At 41.3% G+C, this 21,466-nt stretch overlaps 1 protein-coding gene across 1 annotated transcript in view; it reads left to right on the forward strand.

Moving 5' to 3' along the window:
* The window catches only part of srrm4 (serine/arginine repetitive matrix 4), a 393,712-nt gene that overhangs the window by 278,598 nt on the left and 93,648 nt on the right, over window positions 1–21,466 (forward strand). Inside the window, exon 2 of the mRNA XM_043715886.2 lies at window positions 17,484–17,627. Coding sequence (XP_043571821.2) covers window positions 17,484–17,627 — 144 coding nt within the window. The remainder of the gene's footprint in view (window positions 1–17,483; window positions 17,628–21,466) is intronic.

The following is a 21,466-nucleotide window of genomic DNA, read 5'->3' on the forward strand; positions in this document are numbered from 1 at the left end:
CCTCAGGATCTTTTATGATCTCTTAAGTGATATCAGCAACCTGTAATACAATTTTACTGCAACTTTTAGGCTGTAGCTGCACCTGGGTTCCAAACAGCTGCAGCCATTGTCTGATACCTGACATGAGCTGCATCCTCCGTGAGAGGGCTGGGGAAGTCCCATGTTGAAGATATTAGCAGCTTTTTATCTGTCAAGAGTTAATTGAATGAAGCGTCATTGTGCTCTAAACAGACAAGGTGAGACAGATTCATAAAATGGCCAGTAAAAGTGTTCACCAGAGTACGCCAAAAATTAGTCTGGGTAAATACCAACTCTTGAATGGATTTATACTCTACCCAAGCAACATTAGCCTACCATCGTCCTGGAGTCAGAGAATCATGGAGTCATACAGCATGCAAACAGATCCTTCAGTCCAACTCGTCTATCCTGACCCAGTTTCCAAAACTAAAGAGGTCCCGCTTTCCTGCATTTGGCCCATGTTCCTCCAATCCTTTCCTATTCATGTACCTATCCAAATGTCTTTTAAACATTGTAATTGTACCTGCAGCTATCACTTCCTCTCCTGAGTTACTTTGGAAGCAGACTGAGCCAAAAACTCAGATGCACACTGTAAACTTTTGCTATAAATTCTGTGTCTTACAATCTTATTCTTCACAACCACTTGATGAAGGAGCAGCTTCGAAAGTTAGTGCTCCCAAATGAACCTGTTGGACTATAACCTGGTGTTGGTGATTGTTTTAACACTGAAACGTGTTAGCATAGATCACATAGTGTTAATTATTAAAATAAATACACCAATGAACTTTAATATTGATTCTGATCTGTTATTATTACATCCAATACATTTACAAAGCAATTACTGCTATTGCAGTTTCCACCCAAAAGTTATTAAGGACAGCTTTGATTTGTTCACAAAAAGGCCAATTAACATCAACATAAGAGCAGACCTCATTTGAATAACCCAGATTTGAGATTCCTTTTTGCAATATAAAAAAAAACTAATACAATTGGAAATAATAATTTATATGTTCTTCTGTCATACACTATTATTTGCTTTACGCTTTAATAGAAATATGCTGTGAATCGCAGGACTGATGTCTTTCATTGTCCTTTGCTTTAATGCTCTGCTTGAAGCATTTTAATGCATTGCATTTGAAAAATAGCAATTTTAATCACAATACATATCATATAATTGGTGTAAGAGGACTCATAACATTAGCATAATTTCATTTTCACACAATGTGACATTTCAAACAAATTAATTAACACCACGCAAGTCATATTCTCCATATATATATTAGGGAAAATCAAGCACAAGAGAATTAAAGAGTGCAGAAAGAATGTTCCAGAGGTGGAGATGCTGGGGTGAGTAGGAGGATTTCTTTCTACGAATTATGTCCCCACATCTACCATCTTCTGAAGCAGAGTTCCAAAGTTGCACAAAGGTCTGAGAGAAAAGGTAAATCTCAGCTCTGCCCACTGAGAATAGTTGAAGTGCAGATAGATGTAGTTAATGAAAACCTAAATAAGTGTAAGAGAGAGAAGAGAATTGAGGATGTTATGAACGCTGTGAAAATGGGCAACTTTCACCATTTGACTTTAATACCTGAGACTTTCATTCAACAAAAACTTTTAAAAAGGAAATTGCTGACTTAAAGTGGCTGCTGTGATCACTTGGCAACCCAAGCTGTAGTGATTGGAACAAGAATAGCCAGGTGGACCTCATAGAATTGGATCAGGCTGTTAACCTGATCCAATTAGGGAGCCCTAGCTGACAAATATAAACAGGAATGTCAGGGGTTCTGCTCACTCCAGGAGCTGGCTCTGAGCTAGCTGGGCCAGTGTCAGGTACTGTGCATATGTAAATAAAGGGTGACTTGGTGACAGGACACCGGCTTTTTTGGAGTTAGTTCACAAGCAGCCTGCAAAACTGGCTGCCTCAGAAATATCATTTTTATCAAAAAGCCCTGACATTCTGTCAGGTGACAAGAAAATTTCCTCCCTTGTTTTACTCATTCTTGCATAAGACCTGCACATATTGGGAGAAGAAAGGGTGTCCACAGCTTGGAATGATACAATGAGACAAGCAACAGATTATACAAAGGGATGTTATGTAGACAGTAGTCTTCAAGCAAAAAGTAGAAGAAGTGGCATACTGGACTCAATTTGTTAATTCCGTTTCTGTCACTTCAGATGCTGCCAGACCCATTGAGTTTGTCCAGCACTTTTTTGTTTCTACATATATCTGACATGGCTTCTCCTTTCTTCCTGCTCAGCTTTCAGTCATTCCTCTCATGGCTCCCTGAAATTCTTTACTGTGTATCAGCCATCACTCAGTTGATAACACTCTCACCTCTGAGTCAGAATATCTCCCATACAGAATTGATAGTGAGGGTTGGGTATACCACCATGCTGTATATGCTATGAGCAATATCTTCTAGTAATGTATTTCTCCTGGGTCTGAATGTTCCATTGTGAATAAGGACAGCCACTTCCTGGTCGAACTCAAAAGGTTTACTGCAGTAATGTAGATTATTGCATCTGTGCAACTATATGTTACACAGTAAGATATACTCAATCGCAGAGACTGTTAGGAAGAGGTGGTCTTGGGTTTGATTTCTTCAAGTTACTTTGTGACCCTTTTCACCAATCCTCTAGAACATCATCACAAGATATTAACACTTTCAGGCTCATATACCACAAAACATTTCATCTAATTCAGTCACCTTCCGGCTCCAAGCTCACTTTCTCTGAGAGCAGAAGATTCTACCCCATTCATCACAACTGGTGGTAAAGCAGTTTGGGATGCCTTAAGTAAAAGTTATCAAACAAATGCAAGTATTTATTTCTTTTGTTTGCAGTGCCATCCTCTTTCTCATCCATCTGTGCTCTTTGTGCCTGTTCAATGTAGTACTGGTGAATTTTCTAAATGTATCTTTCTCTTTGAAGTCATCTCACAGTACATTTACTCCAGAGGTTTAGAGTTGGACAAAATGGTTTCACTTCATAGTGATGCTCAACAAATGCAATACTACTTGTGTATACAGGCCCATGCTGACTTGAATGCTGAAGCATTCTATTGTCAGGCCAAGCGGTAACTCCAGATTTAGGTTTCAATCACATTATTACAATGGGTGGTCTTGAAGGAAATGTTTGAGGCGCAGGCTTGTTATATTCCCATCACAATAGAGAGGTAAGCAAGCAAAACCAGGGCTCCCTGAATGATGAGAGAAATGGAGAACATAATGAAAGAGAAAATGAGAGTGCATGCCAGCTGAAATTCTTCAAGTGCAAACTACATCAAATCCAATGGGTTAGATTTTTCGATAACAACAGCATTGAATTGTGAGGTATCTGCCACTGTTTCACTCTAGCCTATATTGAGATGTTGCTGTGTGTAGAGGTGTTATAATTACTTTGGATGCTTAAGCTTCCAATGGACTGATTTGAGATGCAAATGTAGTCTGAAGATACCAGAAATAATCCAGTGGCATGTTCATGCATTTTGGCATATCCTAGTGATGTGATCAGGCAGCCATATATAATTTATTTTTTTTCTAACTGTACTGTCAGTGCTAAACGTCAGAGTGAAATTATAATAGAGTGCACATTGAATGTTCCTGCTCCTTTCCTTGTGATGGGTGCATGACTCTGTTTCTGTTTATTTGGATGAATCATCTACAGATATGTTAATATAAATGGTCTGGCCTTTAGAAGCAATTATTTCTGAATGTTTTTACCTAAAGACAATGAATTTAGTTCTGAATTATGAATTTATATGTAAATTTATGGAACATGAACACAAGGTTACCATAAATATTACCAATACTTCTTTATATTTATATAAGCCAATATAATGCAGAAATATAATTTTATTTTGTGTGGAATATTTGCTTATTAAATAAACAAGGTCTTTTCCCTGGCGTGGGGGAGTCCAGAACCGGAGGGCATAGGTTTAAGGTGAGAGGGGAAAGATATCTTAAAAATGGGGCAACGTTTTCACACAGAGGGTGGTACGTGTGTGTGGAATAAACTGCCAGAGGAAGTGGTGCAATTGTAACATTTAAAAGGCATCTGGACAGGTATATGAATAGGAAGGGTTTGGAGGGATATGGGCCGGGTACTGGCAGGTGGGACTAGATTGGTTGGGATATCTGGTAGTCTTGGACAAGTTGGATCAAAGGATCTGTTTCCATGCTGTACATCTCTATGACTCTATGATTCATTGTTAGATCATACTGTAATGTTATATATTATGTAATTACATTATGTTGTATATGTAAGGAATCTTTTTTAGTTATGTCCCTAATTTTCTCAAAATTCTGAAAGCAGGGTGTAATCTGCATTCTGTGTTAATGGGAAGCTTTTGTCATTTAGCACAGCTTCTTTCCTGAAACAGGTTTAGATTAGTAATAGAGAAAAGCAAGAAACAATCGGTAGTGGAAAGAAAACAACAAATGCTGGAGATCACAGCGGGTCAGACAGAATCCATGGAGAGAGAGCAAGCTAACGTTTCAAGTCTAGATGACTCTTCATCAGACCTGAAGTGAAGTGTGAGGAGACAGCATGAATGCTATAGTTTTGGAGTTAAAAATCACACAATACCAGGTTATAGTCCAACAGGTTTAATTGGAAGCACACTAACCTTCGGAGCGACGCCTCTTTATCAGGTGATAGGAGCTCCTGATGAAGGAGCGTCGCTCCAAAAGCTAGTGCTTCCAATTAAACCTGTTGGACTATAACCTGGTGTTGTGTGATTTTTAACTTTGTACACCCCAGTCCAACACTGGCATCTCCAAATCATAGTTTTGGAGAACCAACTTCTATTTCTTCCCCTTCCTGTAGCTTGTTACATTCTATTATCATGACTGCTCCTTCCTCTCCCCCCTCCCCCCCACCATCACAGTGGGACTGTCTGTCCTTTCCGTTCTGACAGTTCACCACACCATCATTCTGACCTACCTGCCGAAGCGCAACCCACCTAGATCCATTCCCCTACATTTAACCCTTCACCAACACTACGGGCAATTTAGCATGGCCAATTCACCTGACATGCACATTTTTGGACTGTGAGAGGAAACCGGAGCACCCGGAGAAAACCCACGCAGACGCGGGGAGAATTGCAAACTCCACACAGTCAGTCGCCTGAGGCGGGAATTGAACCCAGGTCTCTGGCGCTGTGAGGCAGCAGTGCTAACCACTGCGCCACCGTGCCGCCCTCATGCTGTCCCCTCACACATCACTTCAGCTCTGATGAAGAGTAATCTAATTTGGAAACATTAGCTTGCTCGCTCTCCGTGGATGCCAACTGACCCGCTGTGATCCCCAGCATTTGTTGGTTGCATTACAGATTCCAGCATCTGCAGTATTCTGCTCCTAAATCTAAATAGGGTGCCTAGTTTGAAAGAGGGTTAGCATCAGTCGAGTGAGGGGATCCTAGCCAAGGTAAAATAAACTGACTGGCAAAACTGTGATGGAACAATGGGTGATCTTGATGGACGCGTTTGAGGCACAGGCTTGGTACATTCCTTTAAAGGTAAATGATAAGGCATTCAGAATCTGTGGATGATGAGGGAAGTAGAGAATATAATTAAAGAGTAAAAGAGAGTGCATGTCAGCTGAATTCTTCAAGCACAAACTCGATCAAATACAATGGATTAGATTTTCCATTGTCGAATTGTGAGGAATCTGCCAGTGCTGCACTCTAGCTCACATTGGAAGTACTGTTGTGTGAATAGATACCGTAATTGCTCTGGACTGATTTGAGCTGCAAATATCACACATTAACTCAGTGTTCGACACTTGAGCTAGATACCCACTGCTTCCCCAGATAATGACCATTGAAATCTTACCCTGTTGAATCTCTTGCGTAACTCAGCAATTAATAGCGTAACTCAGCCGTACCACCCTAACTGCTCCCAAATCGTACTCCTTAATCCAACTAACTACTCCCCAATCCAATTAACCATCTCCCTCACTCACCACTGGCATAATTACCCAGTCCCCTGACCTAATTGCCCAACCTTTGACTAGTCCTCACACACTCACCCAACGATCTAATCAGTCAATCACCCATTTACTCACCCATTCATCCATCCACTCACCCATCCACTTACTCATTCACTGAAAATCCTTAAGATCTCTAAACATTCCCCCGAATATAGCAGCTGATGTAGAGCTCTGAAGAGGTCATGCCGGACTTGAACCGTTAATTTGGTTTCTCGTGCCATAGCTTGCTGCCAGACCTGCTGAGCTTCTCTAGGTATTTTCTACGTTTTTATCACTATAAAAGTACTTTGTCTTTCTTTTGTTTCCATAAGCTGTCATTCTGTGTCAGCATAATGAGGAACATGGAGAAAACAGGCTTGAAGCTCAGATTTAAAAATAAGGGGCTGCATGCAATGCCAAATATCATCTCTGCTTTCTTTTGGTTCAAAGTATTTATCAGCTTTTACCAAGATTTGAAGAAACTGGGAGACAGAGAAGCAAAAGGCATTGCAGTAAGATATGTACCCTGAGTGTGTGACCAGAGCTTCTCTCCACCCACTGTTTGACATCTGGTGTTAGATAAATACGAGGTGAAGAATAAGAAAAATAATTGGCAACTCGTCAAAATGTGGCCAATTCTCTGCAGCCTGTTTCTTGGCTGATGACTGTAAGTTAAATTAACAGCTGATTTCTTTTCTCTCTCGGCCAAGGTCATTTGGTGTGATTGCCAACTCAACTATCTCCACATCAGTCAGATCCGCTAAGTCAGGGCCATGAAGCCTCTGGGATTCTCTGGGTGTTTACGGTTCTGTTCCACATTAGCTAATGCACTTTGCAACTGAGATTTGCCAGGGCAAATGAATAACTTTTATTATGTGGTCATGCAATCGGTATTTGGTGAGCTCAATCAAGCGACTTCATTTTGAATAATGTTGCAGAGCAGCATACATGACTTCAGGATGCAATTACATCCACACAGCTCTCACATTCAGATTCCTTCTTGACAAGTCCAGCAACATGAAAACTCTATGAAGGCAAAGAATTGTTTTGTAAAATTCGCCTTTGCGTTTTAGTCTTCAGAGCAGTTGCACCTTGGAAGGAAGTAAACAATACAGACACGTATTAACTGTACCAGCCCGAGGTGAAGATAGCTATTGCCTTCAAAGATGCATATACATTCTTAGTTTGATCAGAGAGAAGTGTGTTGCTGATGGAAGAATCGATTTCATTTAGAAGGCTCATCAGCGGAGCTTTTCAAGCTGACAGTCAATTGCAATGTCCAATAAAACTCAGCAATGAATGCTTTGTGTCTCCTGAATGGTCTTGAGATTGGAAAACGAACACTGTAAGGAAAGAAAGGAGGTGCTTTTGTGAATATCGTTTTGTTGGGGAGAACAGCATTAGCTGTCAGGTTGAAAACAGTCCAGAAACACAGAGGGGAGATTGGAATTGTCATTACATAAAAGACTGATTAATTAAGGCTTATCTGTTCCTTTTGTTGGTTTGCTGTAGACCTTGATTAATAACAGACAAGTAATGGGCTGTAATCAAAATGGATTAGGTGGAAAATTGCTGGAGCAAGGAATTAGATAACATGTGTGCTCAAGAGCCTTTCCTGACCTTGAACTGATTGGAGTCCATTTAAACACTGAAACATTTATCAAAGTGATCTATCTGTCGTAATCTATGCCCCTGGGAAACCTTACGCAGCCCATTCTATTGTGTCTTTCCAGTTGTATTTTCTATTGTAAAATACAGAGGAATCTATATTTTGAAGAGAGTTTAAGAAAAATGTCCTTTAAATTGCCATTGTAACATACCTGTACAGTTTAGAAAGTCCAGAATTTAATTGGTTTGGGCAAGATGTTGCAGATAGCACAATCTCATCAAAATCTCAACACAAAGGTGACAAGGTGATACATGAGGCTTCGCACACTGCTTAAAATATTGGAAATAAAGCTTGTAAAACATAATGTTACTCAAAGTCCTCTGTTCAGCCAGCATCAGAGGTATCTAGATTTTCACCAGTAGGGAAATGTAATGTTTTGCTTGCATGTAACAACATCAGTACAATCAGTGCTTTGTCAATATTCAGGTCGCTTACATTACCAAATCAATAGTCATTGTGTTATTATCCAATCCATAAATTTGGATTCCTACCCCCTCATTGCATTTTACTGCCTCCAACACTCTTGGGCAATTTTTCTTCTGATTGAAAGCAGATAGGTTGTAAATAGGAGCTTTCACCTGTGGGAATTTAGTGAGCTGTGGTGAGGAATCTACATAAAATACCTATCGTTTGAAATCCCATCAATTATATAAGAATTATGTTTTAATCTGTAGGTGTCAGTTCTCTGTTTTTCATTACTTACCAGCAATGGAATCAAGTTTGCTAAAGATATTTGTCATATAGTAGTTCAGACTATTGATTTAAATATTTTAGATGATTTTGACACTTTTCTTTAGCTTTAGAACTACTTTAAGCACAGTCTTATGCAAGCCATATATTATTCTGATAGTTGCTTCAACAGTGACCACATTTCAAAAGTATTTCATTGGTTGTAAGGTACTTGAAGACATCTTTTTTCTGGGATCATAAAAGGCACTTCAGTAGAGAATCAAAGACTCACACAATTCAGAAGGAGGCCATTCGATCCATCATATTCCTACCAGTAGTATAAATCCAAACTCTTTCAGAGATGTGATCTATATGGACTTCAGTAAGGCGTTTGACAAGGTTCCCCATAGGAGACTGATTAGCAAGGTTAGATCTCTTGGAATACAGGGAGAACTAGCCATTTGGATACAGAACTGGCTCAAAGGTAGAAGACAGAGGGTGGTGGTGGAGGGTTGTTTTTCAGACTGGAGGCCTGTGACCAGTGGAATGCCACAAGGATCGGTGCTGGGTCCTCTACTTTTTGTCATTTACATAAATGCGAGTATAAGAGGTACAGGTAGTAAGTTTGCAGATGACACCAAAATTGGGGGTGTAGTGGACAGCGAAGAGGGTTACCTCAGATTACAGCAGGATCTTGACCAGATGGGCCAATGGGCTGAGAAGTGGCAGATGGAGTTTAATTCAGATAACTGCGAGGTGCTGCATTTTGGGAAAGCAAATCTTAGCAGGACTTATACACTTAATGGTAAGGTCCTAGGGAGTGTTGTTGAACAAAGAGACCTTGGAGTGCAGGTTCATGGCTCCTTGAAAGTGGAGTTGCAGGTAGATAGGATAGTGAAGAAGGTGTTTGGTATGCTTTCCTTTATTGGTCAGAGTATTGAGTACAGGAGTTGAGAGGTCATGTTGCAGCTGTACAGGACATTGGTTAGGCCATTTGGAATATTGCATGCAATTCTGGTCTTCTTCCTATCGGAGAGATGTTGTGAAACTTGAAAGGGTTCAGAAAAGATTTACAAGGATGTTGTCAGGGTTGGAGGATTTGAGTGATAGGCAGAGGCTGAACAGGCTGGGGCTGTTTTCCCTAGAGTGTTGGAGGCTGAGAGGTGACCTTATAGAGGTTTACAAAATTATGAGGGGCATGGATAGGATAAATAGACAAAGTCTTTTCCCTGGGGTCGGGAGTCCAGAACTAGAGAGCATAGATTTAGGGTGAGAGGGGAAAGATAGAAAAGAGACCTGAGGGGCAACTTTTTCACACAGAGAGTGGTACGGGTATGGAATGAGCTGCCAGAGGAAGTGGTGGAGGCAGGTACAATTGCAACATTTAAGAGGAAGGGTTTGGAGGGATATGGGCCGGGTGCCAGCAGGTGGAACTAGATTGGATTGGGATATCTGGTCGGCATAGACGGGTTGGACCAAAGGGTCTGTTTCCATGCTGTACATCTCTATGAGTCTATGACTCTATGAGCTGTCTTCAGAGAGTAAGGTGGGAAAACAGTAGCCAGACCATGCAAAGTCATTTTGACAAAACTCATTATACATGTGAATATGGGACTTTATAGTTGGAAAAGACTTTGTGCAAAAGATATAATAAAATCATGACAGCAGAAAGTCCAGTTGTGCAAATAAGTTGTGCATAAAGATATAAGACTTTTGAAGATTGCAAAATGATAATTGCTTTCAGTAAATTTTTATCAACAATAGTAGAAAACCCTACACTTAAGAGACATTCTTTACCCTGACTTGCACTGTTAATATCCTTAATCTATGCTAAATTTGCTTTAGTTAAGAAGCTGATTGGCAGGTGAAATACTGAGCAGGATCTCAGCATCTGTGCAAGGAGAGAAGAAAGTGTGTGGCTGATGCCACAGGCCACATCTTGCCCAACTCCCAGTTTAGGCAGACATCTCTGAATGGGCACCCTTTTAGTGGTGCTTTATTAATAAAGTAAACACAGAAAGTGTCTAGCAACATCTGTAGAGTGCGAATATAGTTAACATTTCCAGTCCCATGATTCTTCTTTGGAACTGATATAAGGTTTGTTTGCAATTACTGAAAGGTTTTTGACTTGTCACAATGTGTGAGTTGTTCTCAATGGGCTGGAAGTTTACTTCAAGTGTTTTGCCAGACGAGATTCATGGTTCCCTGTTTGCCATGGCTTGGAGTGACTTTTCTCACAAAACCTTCTGCTCTTCACCTCATTAATTACACAATCAGGCCCATGGGGGATTAATGTGGCTGGAGGGGCAGAAGCACTGAATATTGCAAGGATTTTCTGGTGTATGTGCCTCTGTTGTCTTATTTAAAACACAGGTGCATGACAGATTTTTAAAAAAGATTAGCTCCTGGGGATGTGATTGTCGCTGGTTGGGTCAGCCTTTATCGCCCATCCTTAGCTGCCCTTTAGGAGATGGTGGTGAGTTGCCTGCTCGAACCACAGCAGTTCTTAAACCGCTACATGTGCTGTAGGTTTGATCCACCAGGCCATTAGGGAGGAATTCCAGTGGCAGTGAAGGAACGGTGAGATATTTCCAAATTGGATTTGCAAGGCAGGATCTGCCCCTCAGGCTGGAGTGCTCTCAATCAGGCCATGACCCATCAGAAAGGAGAACTCAGTCACTGCTTTGGGGACAGTGACCTGTCAGTAAAGCTCGACAGAGCAGTGATGATGCAATCCTTTTTGTCCAGTTGATTATCACAGGGCACCAGACCATAGTAGGTTGAGTCAAACAGGACATCCAGCATTGACCAGGGTGAAGGTCAATGAACTTCTGCAGCCTGAAAGGGTAAAAGTACTTCCATCTTATCTCTGCTACCTCACACTCATTCTAACTCTGCCATTGCATACACATCTCACCCAGGTTCATTGACTACAACTCTTGGTATTGCACACATCAAGCTCACTCAACAGTTCTCACCCACATCGTACTCCCAAACTGCCAATTCTTCCTCACCTCGCCCACTTCCCACTAACTCACTGGGAATAATTTATCACCTCTCTTGTTCCTGCATTATCACTAACTGCTCTCCACTTCCATCATACTCCTTTTATCTCATTGGAGGAAAGATGTACTCATGAGTGGATCAAGAGGGGCAAGTAAGGGTCTGGGGAGGGAGGGGACAGGGTGCAGTAGTTGATATCAAGCTCTCCACTCCCAAAAAACATGTTGCATTTAGCCTGATAAGAGACCGCTCGTGTGGGAATATAGATACCCCAAAGGCTAGCCAACTCTGTGAGCTTCATTGTGCTGTGCTCAGTTCCACATGCCCCTCTAAGGAGGAAGCCATTCAATATTCGAAGGATGAACCAGCAAGGCTTTCACCTGTAGCCCCCACTGTCTCATCTCAGTGAGTTCTCTTTCTGCATTAGACTGAGGAGCACAACATCTGAGCACGTCACTGATTCATCTCTGTAACGAGTCAAGGAAGAAATACCCAGGTCCTTGATGCTCAGAGACCAGGGGCCTGCTCAGCCCTAGGCAGAAGATGCATCAGTGATTAATGACCTAGTGAAACTGAACAGACAGGCACAGAAACAGCAGGGAGGGTTTGTCAGGGGCAGTCAGAATGGAGGAGTCCTCCAGTGTTATAAGTACAGCAAACTTTATTTTTACCCGTCACCCAGTTGATAGATTTTATTTAAGGCAAAGTTTCATTACTTAAGTGATTTATGCTGTAAATAAAATATGACACTGATGTCTATCCCTCCCCCCGCCACCCCGGCATTACATTTCTATTACTTAGTGTGTGTCTTCACATTGATTATGTCGACCCCTTGATTAACTGGTACATTTGATCAATAGGAACACTCCTGGTTCCTTAGGTACCGGTTATAAAAGATTTGCTGTACCGTCTTCCCTCTGGCATGTGTGTGTTTGGATATCTCCCTGGGCACATTGGCAATCATCATGGAGACCCAGGTCCAACACTCTCAATGTCTGACAGATATATGCATGGACCTGCACTCTATCACTCTAGCTATTGATTCTCATCAACAACAGCAAAGCCAAAGGGGAGCAAATGATCTTGACCTTGTTCAGGGTGTCCCTTCTTCTCAGACAGACAGAGTGGTGTCAGCAGGCACCCATAGTGAAGAGGTGTGACACTCAGGACCCCCAGAAGCTTCATCTCAGGACACTGTACATGTGACTCACCCCTGAACTTTCCCCTGTCTGAGATTCCAGAGCCTGCGGACAATGAGGGTGAGTTGTCATCAGCCATGTTTTGAAGGGATATTCCTTGTGTCCCAGCAGACATCCCCATATGGCTCAAGGGCATGGAAGGAGGCAAGGATCTGTTCTCCAATATGTAAGGGTCAGAGCAGCTCTCAGGATATTCAGCGCAGACAGACCTTCAGAATTAGGCATCAGTGATCAGAAGGAAGTCACACATAGATGGAGTGAACACTGCATTCCCAAGTAATGTGGGTATAGGCAATAGCACCTTGCATCTGGACCAATCCAATAACAGTGGAGAATCCCAATGCCTGAACTGCTTCATTGACCTTACCATAAGAGAAGAGCTATGCCCTTGAGAAAATGGCATCAGTATATCCTGTGGGTGTTTTAGAATAAAGCTTGGGAGATATAGTCCGCAGTTTCTCCTGGGAACAGGCCACTAGCACGAAATTCAAGGCAGTTGTGACCTTGATGATCATTGGGTTGGCCACGTGGCTATTCTTATTGGTGCATGCACTGTGTTTCCTAGTGCTGTATAAAAGTGATAGCGAGGTCTGTTGATGGTGCATTCCCATCCCCCCGTCAATGATGTCACTTCACCTTCTGCCACCTCCTCTAGAAGCTATGCAGCAACTACTCGGGGTTACTATTCTTGCTGATGAAGATGTAATCTCAGTCTCCTTCTTTGTTGTCTTTGGAATTTTGCCAAAGCCGCAATGACTCCAACCATGGCAATCTTCAAGTGAGACCCACAAGCAGATAGTCTGTTGGGAATGTCAGAGAGATAAAACAATTTTATTGAGGGAAATTCTGAGCCCTCACATTCCCCACTCTGAAGACTCATGTCTGGCCCTCACATAGTGTGACATGAGGCTTCCCCAGGAGGTCATTGTCTCTCCTTAATAAGGTATGTGAACTTATCCAATTGGATGTTACACAAGCAAAGTTTTAATGCTACTCCGGGAGTAGAATTCTGCCAGTAAGCTAAAGAAAAAGCTGTCTTCCACATCACAGACCCTGTCCGTGGATAATAATAGTTTAGTATGCGAATCTGAGAGCTGCGTTTGCTTCTAGTGTTTACTGTGTAATATGATCGTGAAATGGAGCATTCAGGTTCCACTTTTAAGTACATTATTTCTTTACAGATGCTTAGTTGACATGACAGGGAGGCAATTAGTGCACACAATGTAATGGCCATGATTTCATGAGGCTGTAATATCTAACATGCATTCTTGGACATGCAAGGAAATGCAAATTGAAGCCGGATGGGTGGCATTACTGGAGGGATGGTTACTGCAATTTCCCCAAGCAAAACCTCTAGCTTTTTTTCACTTCCCCTTCCCCCAGTGAGAAAACAGTAACTTCCTTTGCCCATTTTGCATGCAATGCCAAACATCCGGCCTGGAACATCAATTTTCCTGCTCCTTGGATGCTGCCTGCCCTGCTGTGCTTTTCCAGCAAAACACTCTCACTTCTGGATTTATCACTCAGTTGATTTTTGATCCAGCATGACAATATTCCATCTTCATTTCAATGTAAGTGGCTTGTCTCAAATGACTGGAGTGATAGACTCTGCCTCTGTCATCCCAAACCCAACTCCATCCCATCCTTCCTGTTTCCTATTGTATTGTTGTCACTGTAACTTCTCCGGCTTTTCAGTCTTTCCCATTTCTATTACAGTCCTTTATTGATTTAATAATCAAAGCATCCATTTTACCCCAAGAGCCCATGAGTTTGGAAATTCTCATGTCCTTGTTGGCTCCACACCCACTCCATGTGGACGCGAGAGATAATGTGACCTCTTTAAAATTCCCCTTCTGGGACCTGCATTCCCCTCCCATTTGCCATGCGGTCCCACCTACTATCTTCAATTGCCCCCTATCACTGTCACCGTTCCCTCAGTGACTCAGTCCAATGAAACCCATCCCTAGAATTGCCTGCTTTCCTGGAGACTCCATGGATTGCCTCTTCACCATTATTGACCAAAAACCCAGGACTGACTGTAGTCCATCCCTTGGAGTGACTTGGCAGGACATTCTACGAACTCTACCTGGAATCCTTGGACTAGTTGTACTTGGACATTCAGGACTGACCTTGGCCCAATCCTTAGACTGCATGGACACTGATCCTTGGACTCCGATAGGACAATGGGCCTGACTGAGTATGGTCAACCCTTGACAGCTCAGTGCTCCTTTCCATTAGATGCTGCCCACCTCTCCTCCTGTGCTTTAAAGCAATGCAAGTCACCGAGACCAGCGGCCTGGAAGATCCAATGTGCTAAGAAAGCAATAAAAAGCACATAACAGCCGGCAACCTGTAAGTGAATATTGTGTGTGTGTGTGAGACTGAATATTAGGGTCAACAAGAAGTCTTTCATCCAAAGTCTTTTATCAAGCGAGGTGTTACCTTATCAGTTTTTCAAGTTAAAATAGTTAGGTGCTTGTTTATGCCCAGTACAGACTCAATTGGCTGAAGTTTCTTTTTCTGAGCTGTTGACCTCTAATACTCTGTGACTTTATGATTCATATAATGTCAATGCACCTATTTTACTTGAAATTTATATGTGTTTCCCTTGATTCTGCTCTGTAGCTCACCAACTGGCCAACATAACCTCTTCAATAGTCACTGTAATTCTCTGAACATCTATCATAATGTTTGGCTTTTCAGGTAACAACCTTGACTGATCCAAACTTACTGATTAATTCCCATAGCCTCCTAATTATTCACAACTCTCTAAGACTTTGTGGTAATGTTCCAATCCTTCTGTACCTCATATTCCCTCACTGGGACATTTCTGGGGAAAAGAAATGTGTATGTTACATTTTCTGTGTTCAGATGAAGTTATGACAAATAATTGCGAGAGCGCTCATCCTAACTGAAATTCTTGCCATGTTTTGTATGTTTGTGTTGACTTTCAATATCCTACCTTGCCCGACTACTGTGTGGTGCTCAGAGTGTGAAAATGAAGTAATCCTCTTAACCTGTGTGAGTGGTTCAAATACAGAAAATGCTGGAATTGCTCAGCAGGCTAGGCACTATCTGTGGAGAGAGAAATGGAGTTAACGTTTCAAGTCAGTGATCCTTCATTGAAACTGCTGAGCTGAGTTCTGTTTTTCAAAAGAAATAGAAGAATGTGATGACCAATCCATGATTTAATTTATACCATAATTGAGACCAAGTGGTGTCCTACTCAACAGGTAGTGCGTGCTAAGGGATGTGCTTTATTTCAAAAGAGATTTTGTATGTTAATGGTAGTTACATTTTCATGTACTCAAGGCAAAAGCATTGGCAGAAGATCAAATCCATACTGAGACGTCAACTTACATGTCAATGTTGAAGATTGAATTCACAGTCAGTAACTTTCTGATATACAGAGGCCGTAGGCAAGGTGTCTCACCATCAGCATGTAATTGGAAGAATTTTCCAAGTACTTAATGCTTAAGGTAATGCTTGTTACGGGTATAGATAACAAACGATTCATTTTGGCTCCAAGCTATTTGTTCACATTCTGTTACTCAGCTTCTTTGATAAGTGTTTCTGATTCTTTAGTTACATTCTATTTGCAAACTCTCACTGACGAGATTCCTTAATCAGATTCAAACATGGAAATGAAACAAGGAGTGATTATTTTTGTACACCGTTTCAGTATTTGAATATATTGGAAAGTAATTTTCACTGAGGCCACATCTGCCAATTTAGGTGGGGGTAGAAGGTCTCACGACACTGTTTTGAGAGCACAGGACATATCATTGTGTCCCGGCCAAAATTTATCCCTTAATCACTATAGCAAGATTAAACAAATTATCTGGTCATTATAACATTAATTGGTTGGCTGCGTATAAATGGGATGCCACATTTCTGATCTGACCATTGTGACAATGCATCAAAAGTATTTAATTGGCTATAAATACTTTGAGACGTCTACCGGTCTAGTGTGCTATCTCAATGCAAGTTTTTTTTCCCTTCATTACAACCTCGCACAAAACCACTGTCCTCAAATCCCCCATTTTCCCCCCTATTCAGTATATAGGACTCACATGGAATCATGGATTAAATCAATGCAAGACAGTTACCTGTACAATCACTGATGGGATTTGTATAAATCCCAGGAAAGGATTTTGTCCTTGCAGTCAGTTTCAGAACTACTGTTCAGTAAACTTACAGTCAAATGTAAGGGGCTCTTCTTGGAACCTTTACATCAGGAAGTGATTCATATTGGTAAAGCGTTACCTCCTGAGGGATAACCACAACAAATGTATAAAGCATCAATATCCCAGTGATTAACAGATGAAAACTGTTGCCATTGTTTGCGAAAGCTCTAACTGTTTCTTTTGTCATTTGATGCTTCATATTCTTAATCTTTTGTATCCACATTATTCCACACTCTTGTTTCTAACTCACCGTTTTCAATTTATAATAGATTTCAATCCTAGCATGACTATAGGCACCTCTCTGTGACCCTTTGATACTTGTTGAGTGAATGATGTTTTATAATGTCTCATAAGCTTTTGAGATGACAAACGGCTTTTAACACCTTTGCTGAACTGTTTTGAAAAGATAAGGACTGCAAATGTCATTCATCACCAGACAATGAGAAATGCGTGGGATAATTCCTTCACCATATAGGATTCGGTGTTATGACAACAGGACTGAACGTTTACTGAGATCTGGGGATAGCAAATTAACTGCCATTGAAACAATCATTTTGCTCACCCTCATTTTCATTCTAAGCCATTAAAGTGCAGTCAAAATAAATCATATTCATCACCTTCCCTGCCTGGTGTGTAATCAATGGGTGTTGATTGGGACTGTCCTATTAGTAAATAGTAAGGAAGGTGAACTAGCCTGGTGCTTGTTGTTTTCTATTGCTATTTTTATCAAACTTACAAAATTCTCCACTACTTGTGTTTTTGTCACAGTGGCACATCAAGCTACCAGTCCTACAGGAACACTGAAAGGAGAAGTGAATCATCGATTGCAGGTCCAGTGGTGCAGGCCCCAGGTAGAAATGGATGCAGCAAGAGCAAGGAAAGTAAGCATCAAAATCACCACAGACTGCGCAGGTATGAGCTTTCTTTTTAAAGCTTCCATTGCTTCATTCATTATTGATATCAGATTTACAAAAGAAGCAAAGGTGATATGAGCAAAACTTTTGCACTCAACAAATCGTTAGAGTTTGGAATACACTGCCTGGGAGTGCGATGGAGGTAGGTTCAATTGAGGCATTCAAGAGGGAAATGGACAATGATTTGGATAAAAATAATGTACAAGGGTATGTGGGGAAAGTGCGAAGTAATGATGCTCATTTGAAGAGCTGGAGGAAGCACAATGGGTCAAATAGTCTCACTTTGCACTAAGATCTCTGTGATTCAGTAATTAATATGTAGCAATCTCCTCTTCTTGCCACCTGATCAGTGGCAAAAGCAACACCATCAAGAATAAGGATAAGGATGAAATCATTGTGAATTCTCGACTCTAGGTCAATCTGAGCTCAGTAAACAGAAGTAGAGCGGTAGATGTGATCTATATGGACTTCAGTAAGGCGTTTGACAAGGTTCCCCATGGGAGACTGATTAACGAGGTTAGATCTCATGGAATACAGGTAGACCTAGCCATTTGGGTACAGAACTGGCTCAAAAGTAGAAGACAGAGGGTGGTGGTGGAGGGTTGTTTTTCAGACTGGAGGCCTGTGACCAGTGGAGTGCCACAAGGTTCGGTGCTGGGTTCTCTACTTTTTGTCATTTACATAAATGATTTGGATGCAAGCATAAGAGGTACAGTTGTAAGTTTGCAGATGACGTTTAATTCAGATAAATGTGAGGTGCTGCATCTTGGGAAAGCAAATCTTAGCAGGACTTATACACTTAACGGTAAGGCCCTGGGGAGTGTTGCTGAACAAAGAGACCTTGGAGTGCAGGTTCATAGCTCCTTGAAAGTGGAGTCACAGGTAGATAGGATAGTGAAGAAGGTGTTTTGTATGCTTTCCTTTATTGGTCAGAGTATTGAGTACAGGAGTTGGGAGGTCATGTTGCAGCTGTACAGGACATTGGTTAGGTCATTGTTGGAATATTGCGTGCAATTCTGGTTTCCCTCCTATCGGAAAGATGTTGTGAAACTTGAAAGGGTTCAGAAAAGATTTACAAGAATGTTGCCAGGGTTGGAGAAATTGAGCTATAGGGAGAGGCTGAACAGACTGGGGCTGTTTTCCCTGGAACGTCAGAGGCTGAGAGGTGACCTTATAGATGTTTACAAAATTATGAGGGGCATGGATAGAATAAATGGACAAAGTCTTTTCCCTGGGTTCGGGGAGTTCAGAACTAGAGGGCATAGGTTTAGGGTGAGAAGGAAAAGATATAAGGTTAAGTGGAGGTGAGAAGGAAGAGACCTAAGGGGCAACCTTTTCACACAGAGGGTGGTACGTGTATGGAATGAGCTGCCAGAGGATGTGTTGGAGGCTGGTACAATTGCAACATTTAAGAGGCATTTTGATGAGTATATGCATAGGAAGAGTTTGGAGGGATATAGGCTGGGTGTTGGCAGGTGGGACTAGATTGGGTTGGGATACCTGGTTGGCATGGACGGGTTGGATCGAGTCAGTTTCCATGCTTTACATCTCTATGACTCTATTAGACAACATTAAACTACTGAACATCAAAAATTCTTCAGGTTGCTTAATCTTCTGTTTACTTCATTTACTTTTCTTTCCAATTAGATCCTTTTCTTTGACTTTTTCTAATAGCTTGCATCATTCTGTAAAACCTACTCTACGTGTTTGCATTCTTTGAATTTTAATTTCCTTTTACACACGTTAAGATTTTTCAGCGTCTCCTCTGTCTTGCCATCAGTTTTGATTTACTTCCCAATGTTCTTGCTCGGCCCTCCTGAAGTTATTAGCTGTAGACCATGTTGAATACTGTGGTGGCTTGTGGTTGAGTGGGTGCTATCATCAATCTTATGTTCTTAGCCTCAGCATAGGAAGTATTTAATTGAGCTGAACTGCCTTTGAAACAAACATTTTGCTAATCTTTTAAGCAGTTACAATGAACCATTACAATGTAATCAAAATAAATTAATTTTATCATCCCTGCCTGCCTTTTAATCAATGAGTGGTGGATCCATGCTGCCTTATTACTGCCCAGTGCTAGAGTCTTGAGTCTGTTGAGTCATAATGAGAAGAAGCATTTATCTTATCCAAGATGTGGTTTATTGCATGATAGCAATAGACACAAGTTACATTGACGAGTTAGACAAAATTACAAAGACTAACAGGAGGCAGATATGACCTATCTGTCTCCACTGGAACCTTGTGGTAGACTACATCCTTGCCAGCAGAAGATTTGGTGGAGTTTATCCCAGCTTCAACTTTAACGCTTTCAGAACTGTGACATTACAGGGAGTGATGACATAGTGGTATTGTCACACTGAGCTGGCAATCCAGAGCTCAAGGCTAATGTTTTGGGGACAAATTTCATCACGACAGCTAGTGGAATTTGAATTCTATAAAGTCTAGAATTAAAAATCTAATAACAAGCAAATACCCACTGTGGACTGTTCTAAAACATATGGGGTTCACTCGATCATTCCAGTTGGATATTATTCAATGAAAACAAAAATTACAAATAGGAGCAGGAGCAGACCATTGAAGCCCTTGAAATCACTCCACCATTCGACACAATCTTGGTTGATCTTATGCTCCCCATATCCCTTAATTGTCTGAGTGGCCAAAAATATATCTTAGTCTTAACTATACTTAATGGTGGAACATCTACAGTTCCTGGGGTAAAGAAATAAAAAGATTCACAACCTTTAGGTAAAGAAATTTCTCCTCTTCTCAATCCTGAATGACCGATGCCCTGTTCTGACCCTCTGCCTGTGAGTTCTTAATTCCCAATCGAGAGAACAACATCCCAGCATCTACTCTGTCAAGCCCCTTCACTCACCTGCCATTTTTCTATGAGAAAACCCATGTCTTCCTTGATACGTTTGCAAGTTCCCTGCCTTTTAAAAAAAATATTTTTTTCTGTTCTTACTAAAGTGAATAATTTCACACTTCCCCACATAAAATGGCATCTGCAACTGTGCTCCCACTCATTTAACCTGTAAAGGTCTCTTTACAACCTCTTTGTGTCTTCCTCACAGCTTTACATTTCCACCCAACTTAGTATTGTCAGCAATAGTAGATGCGTCACTCTTGGAATAATGGCAAAATATTGCAGATGCTGGAGATCTGAAGTAAAAACAGAAAGTGTTGGAGAAGCTCAGTAACTGTGGCACTATCCATGGTGAGAGAGAGAAACAAAATCCTATATAACTCTTCCATAGAATTCCACAATGCTGTCAGATCTGCTGGGCTTCTCTGGTGTTTTCTGTTCTTATTGCATAATTCATCGTCTCTTTGTCTAAACCATTTATACAGATTGTAAATAGCTGAGGCCTCAACACTGATCCTTGGGGAAGTCCATTAGTTCCACTAGCCTGTCAATTTGAAAATGCCTATTTATGTCTCTTCTTTATTTCCTGTTAATTAACAAATCCTCCACTTATGTTAATATATTAGCTCAACTTCATCAGTCTTTACCTTGTGGATTAACTTTTTATCACCTTACCAAATACCTTTTGGAAATTCAAGATTACTATAGAACTCCTACAGTGTGGAAGCAGGCTATTTGGCCCATTGAATCCATACTGACCCTCGGAAGAGCATCCCACCCAGACCCAGCCCTCAATCTATCTCCCTAACTCCTCATTTCCCATGGCTAATCCACCTAGCCTGCACATCCCTGGTCACGATGGATGATTTAACATGGCGAATCCACTTAACCTATACATCTTTGGACTGTGGGAGATGGAGCACCTGGAGAAAACTCATGCAGACATGGGGAGAACGTGCAAATTCCACACA

Source organism: Chiloscyllium plagiosum, unplaced genomic scaffold, assembly GCF_037043375.1.
Source record: "Chiloscyllium plagiosum isolate Xiang-an unplaced genomic scaffold, Cpla_swu_hap1 HiC_scaffold_24, whole genome shotgun sequence".
In the NCBI taxonomy this organism is placed as follows: domain Eukaryota; kingdom Metazoa; phylum Chordata; class Chondrichthyes; order Orectolobiformes; family Hemiscylliidae; genus Chiloscyllium; species Chiloscyllium plagiosum.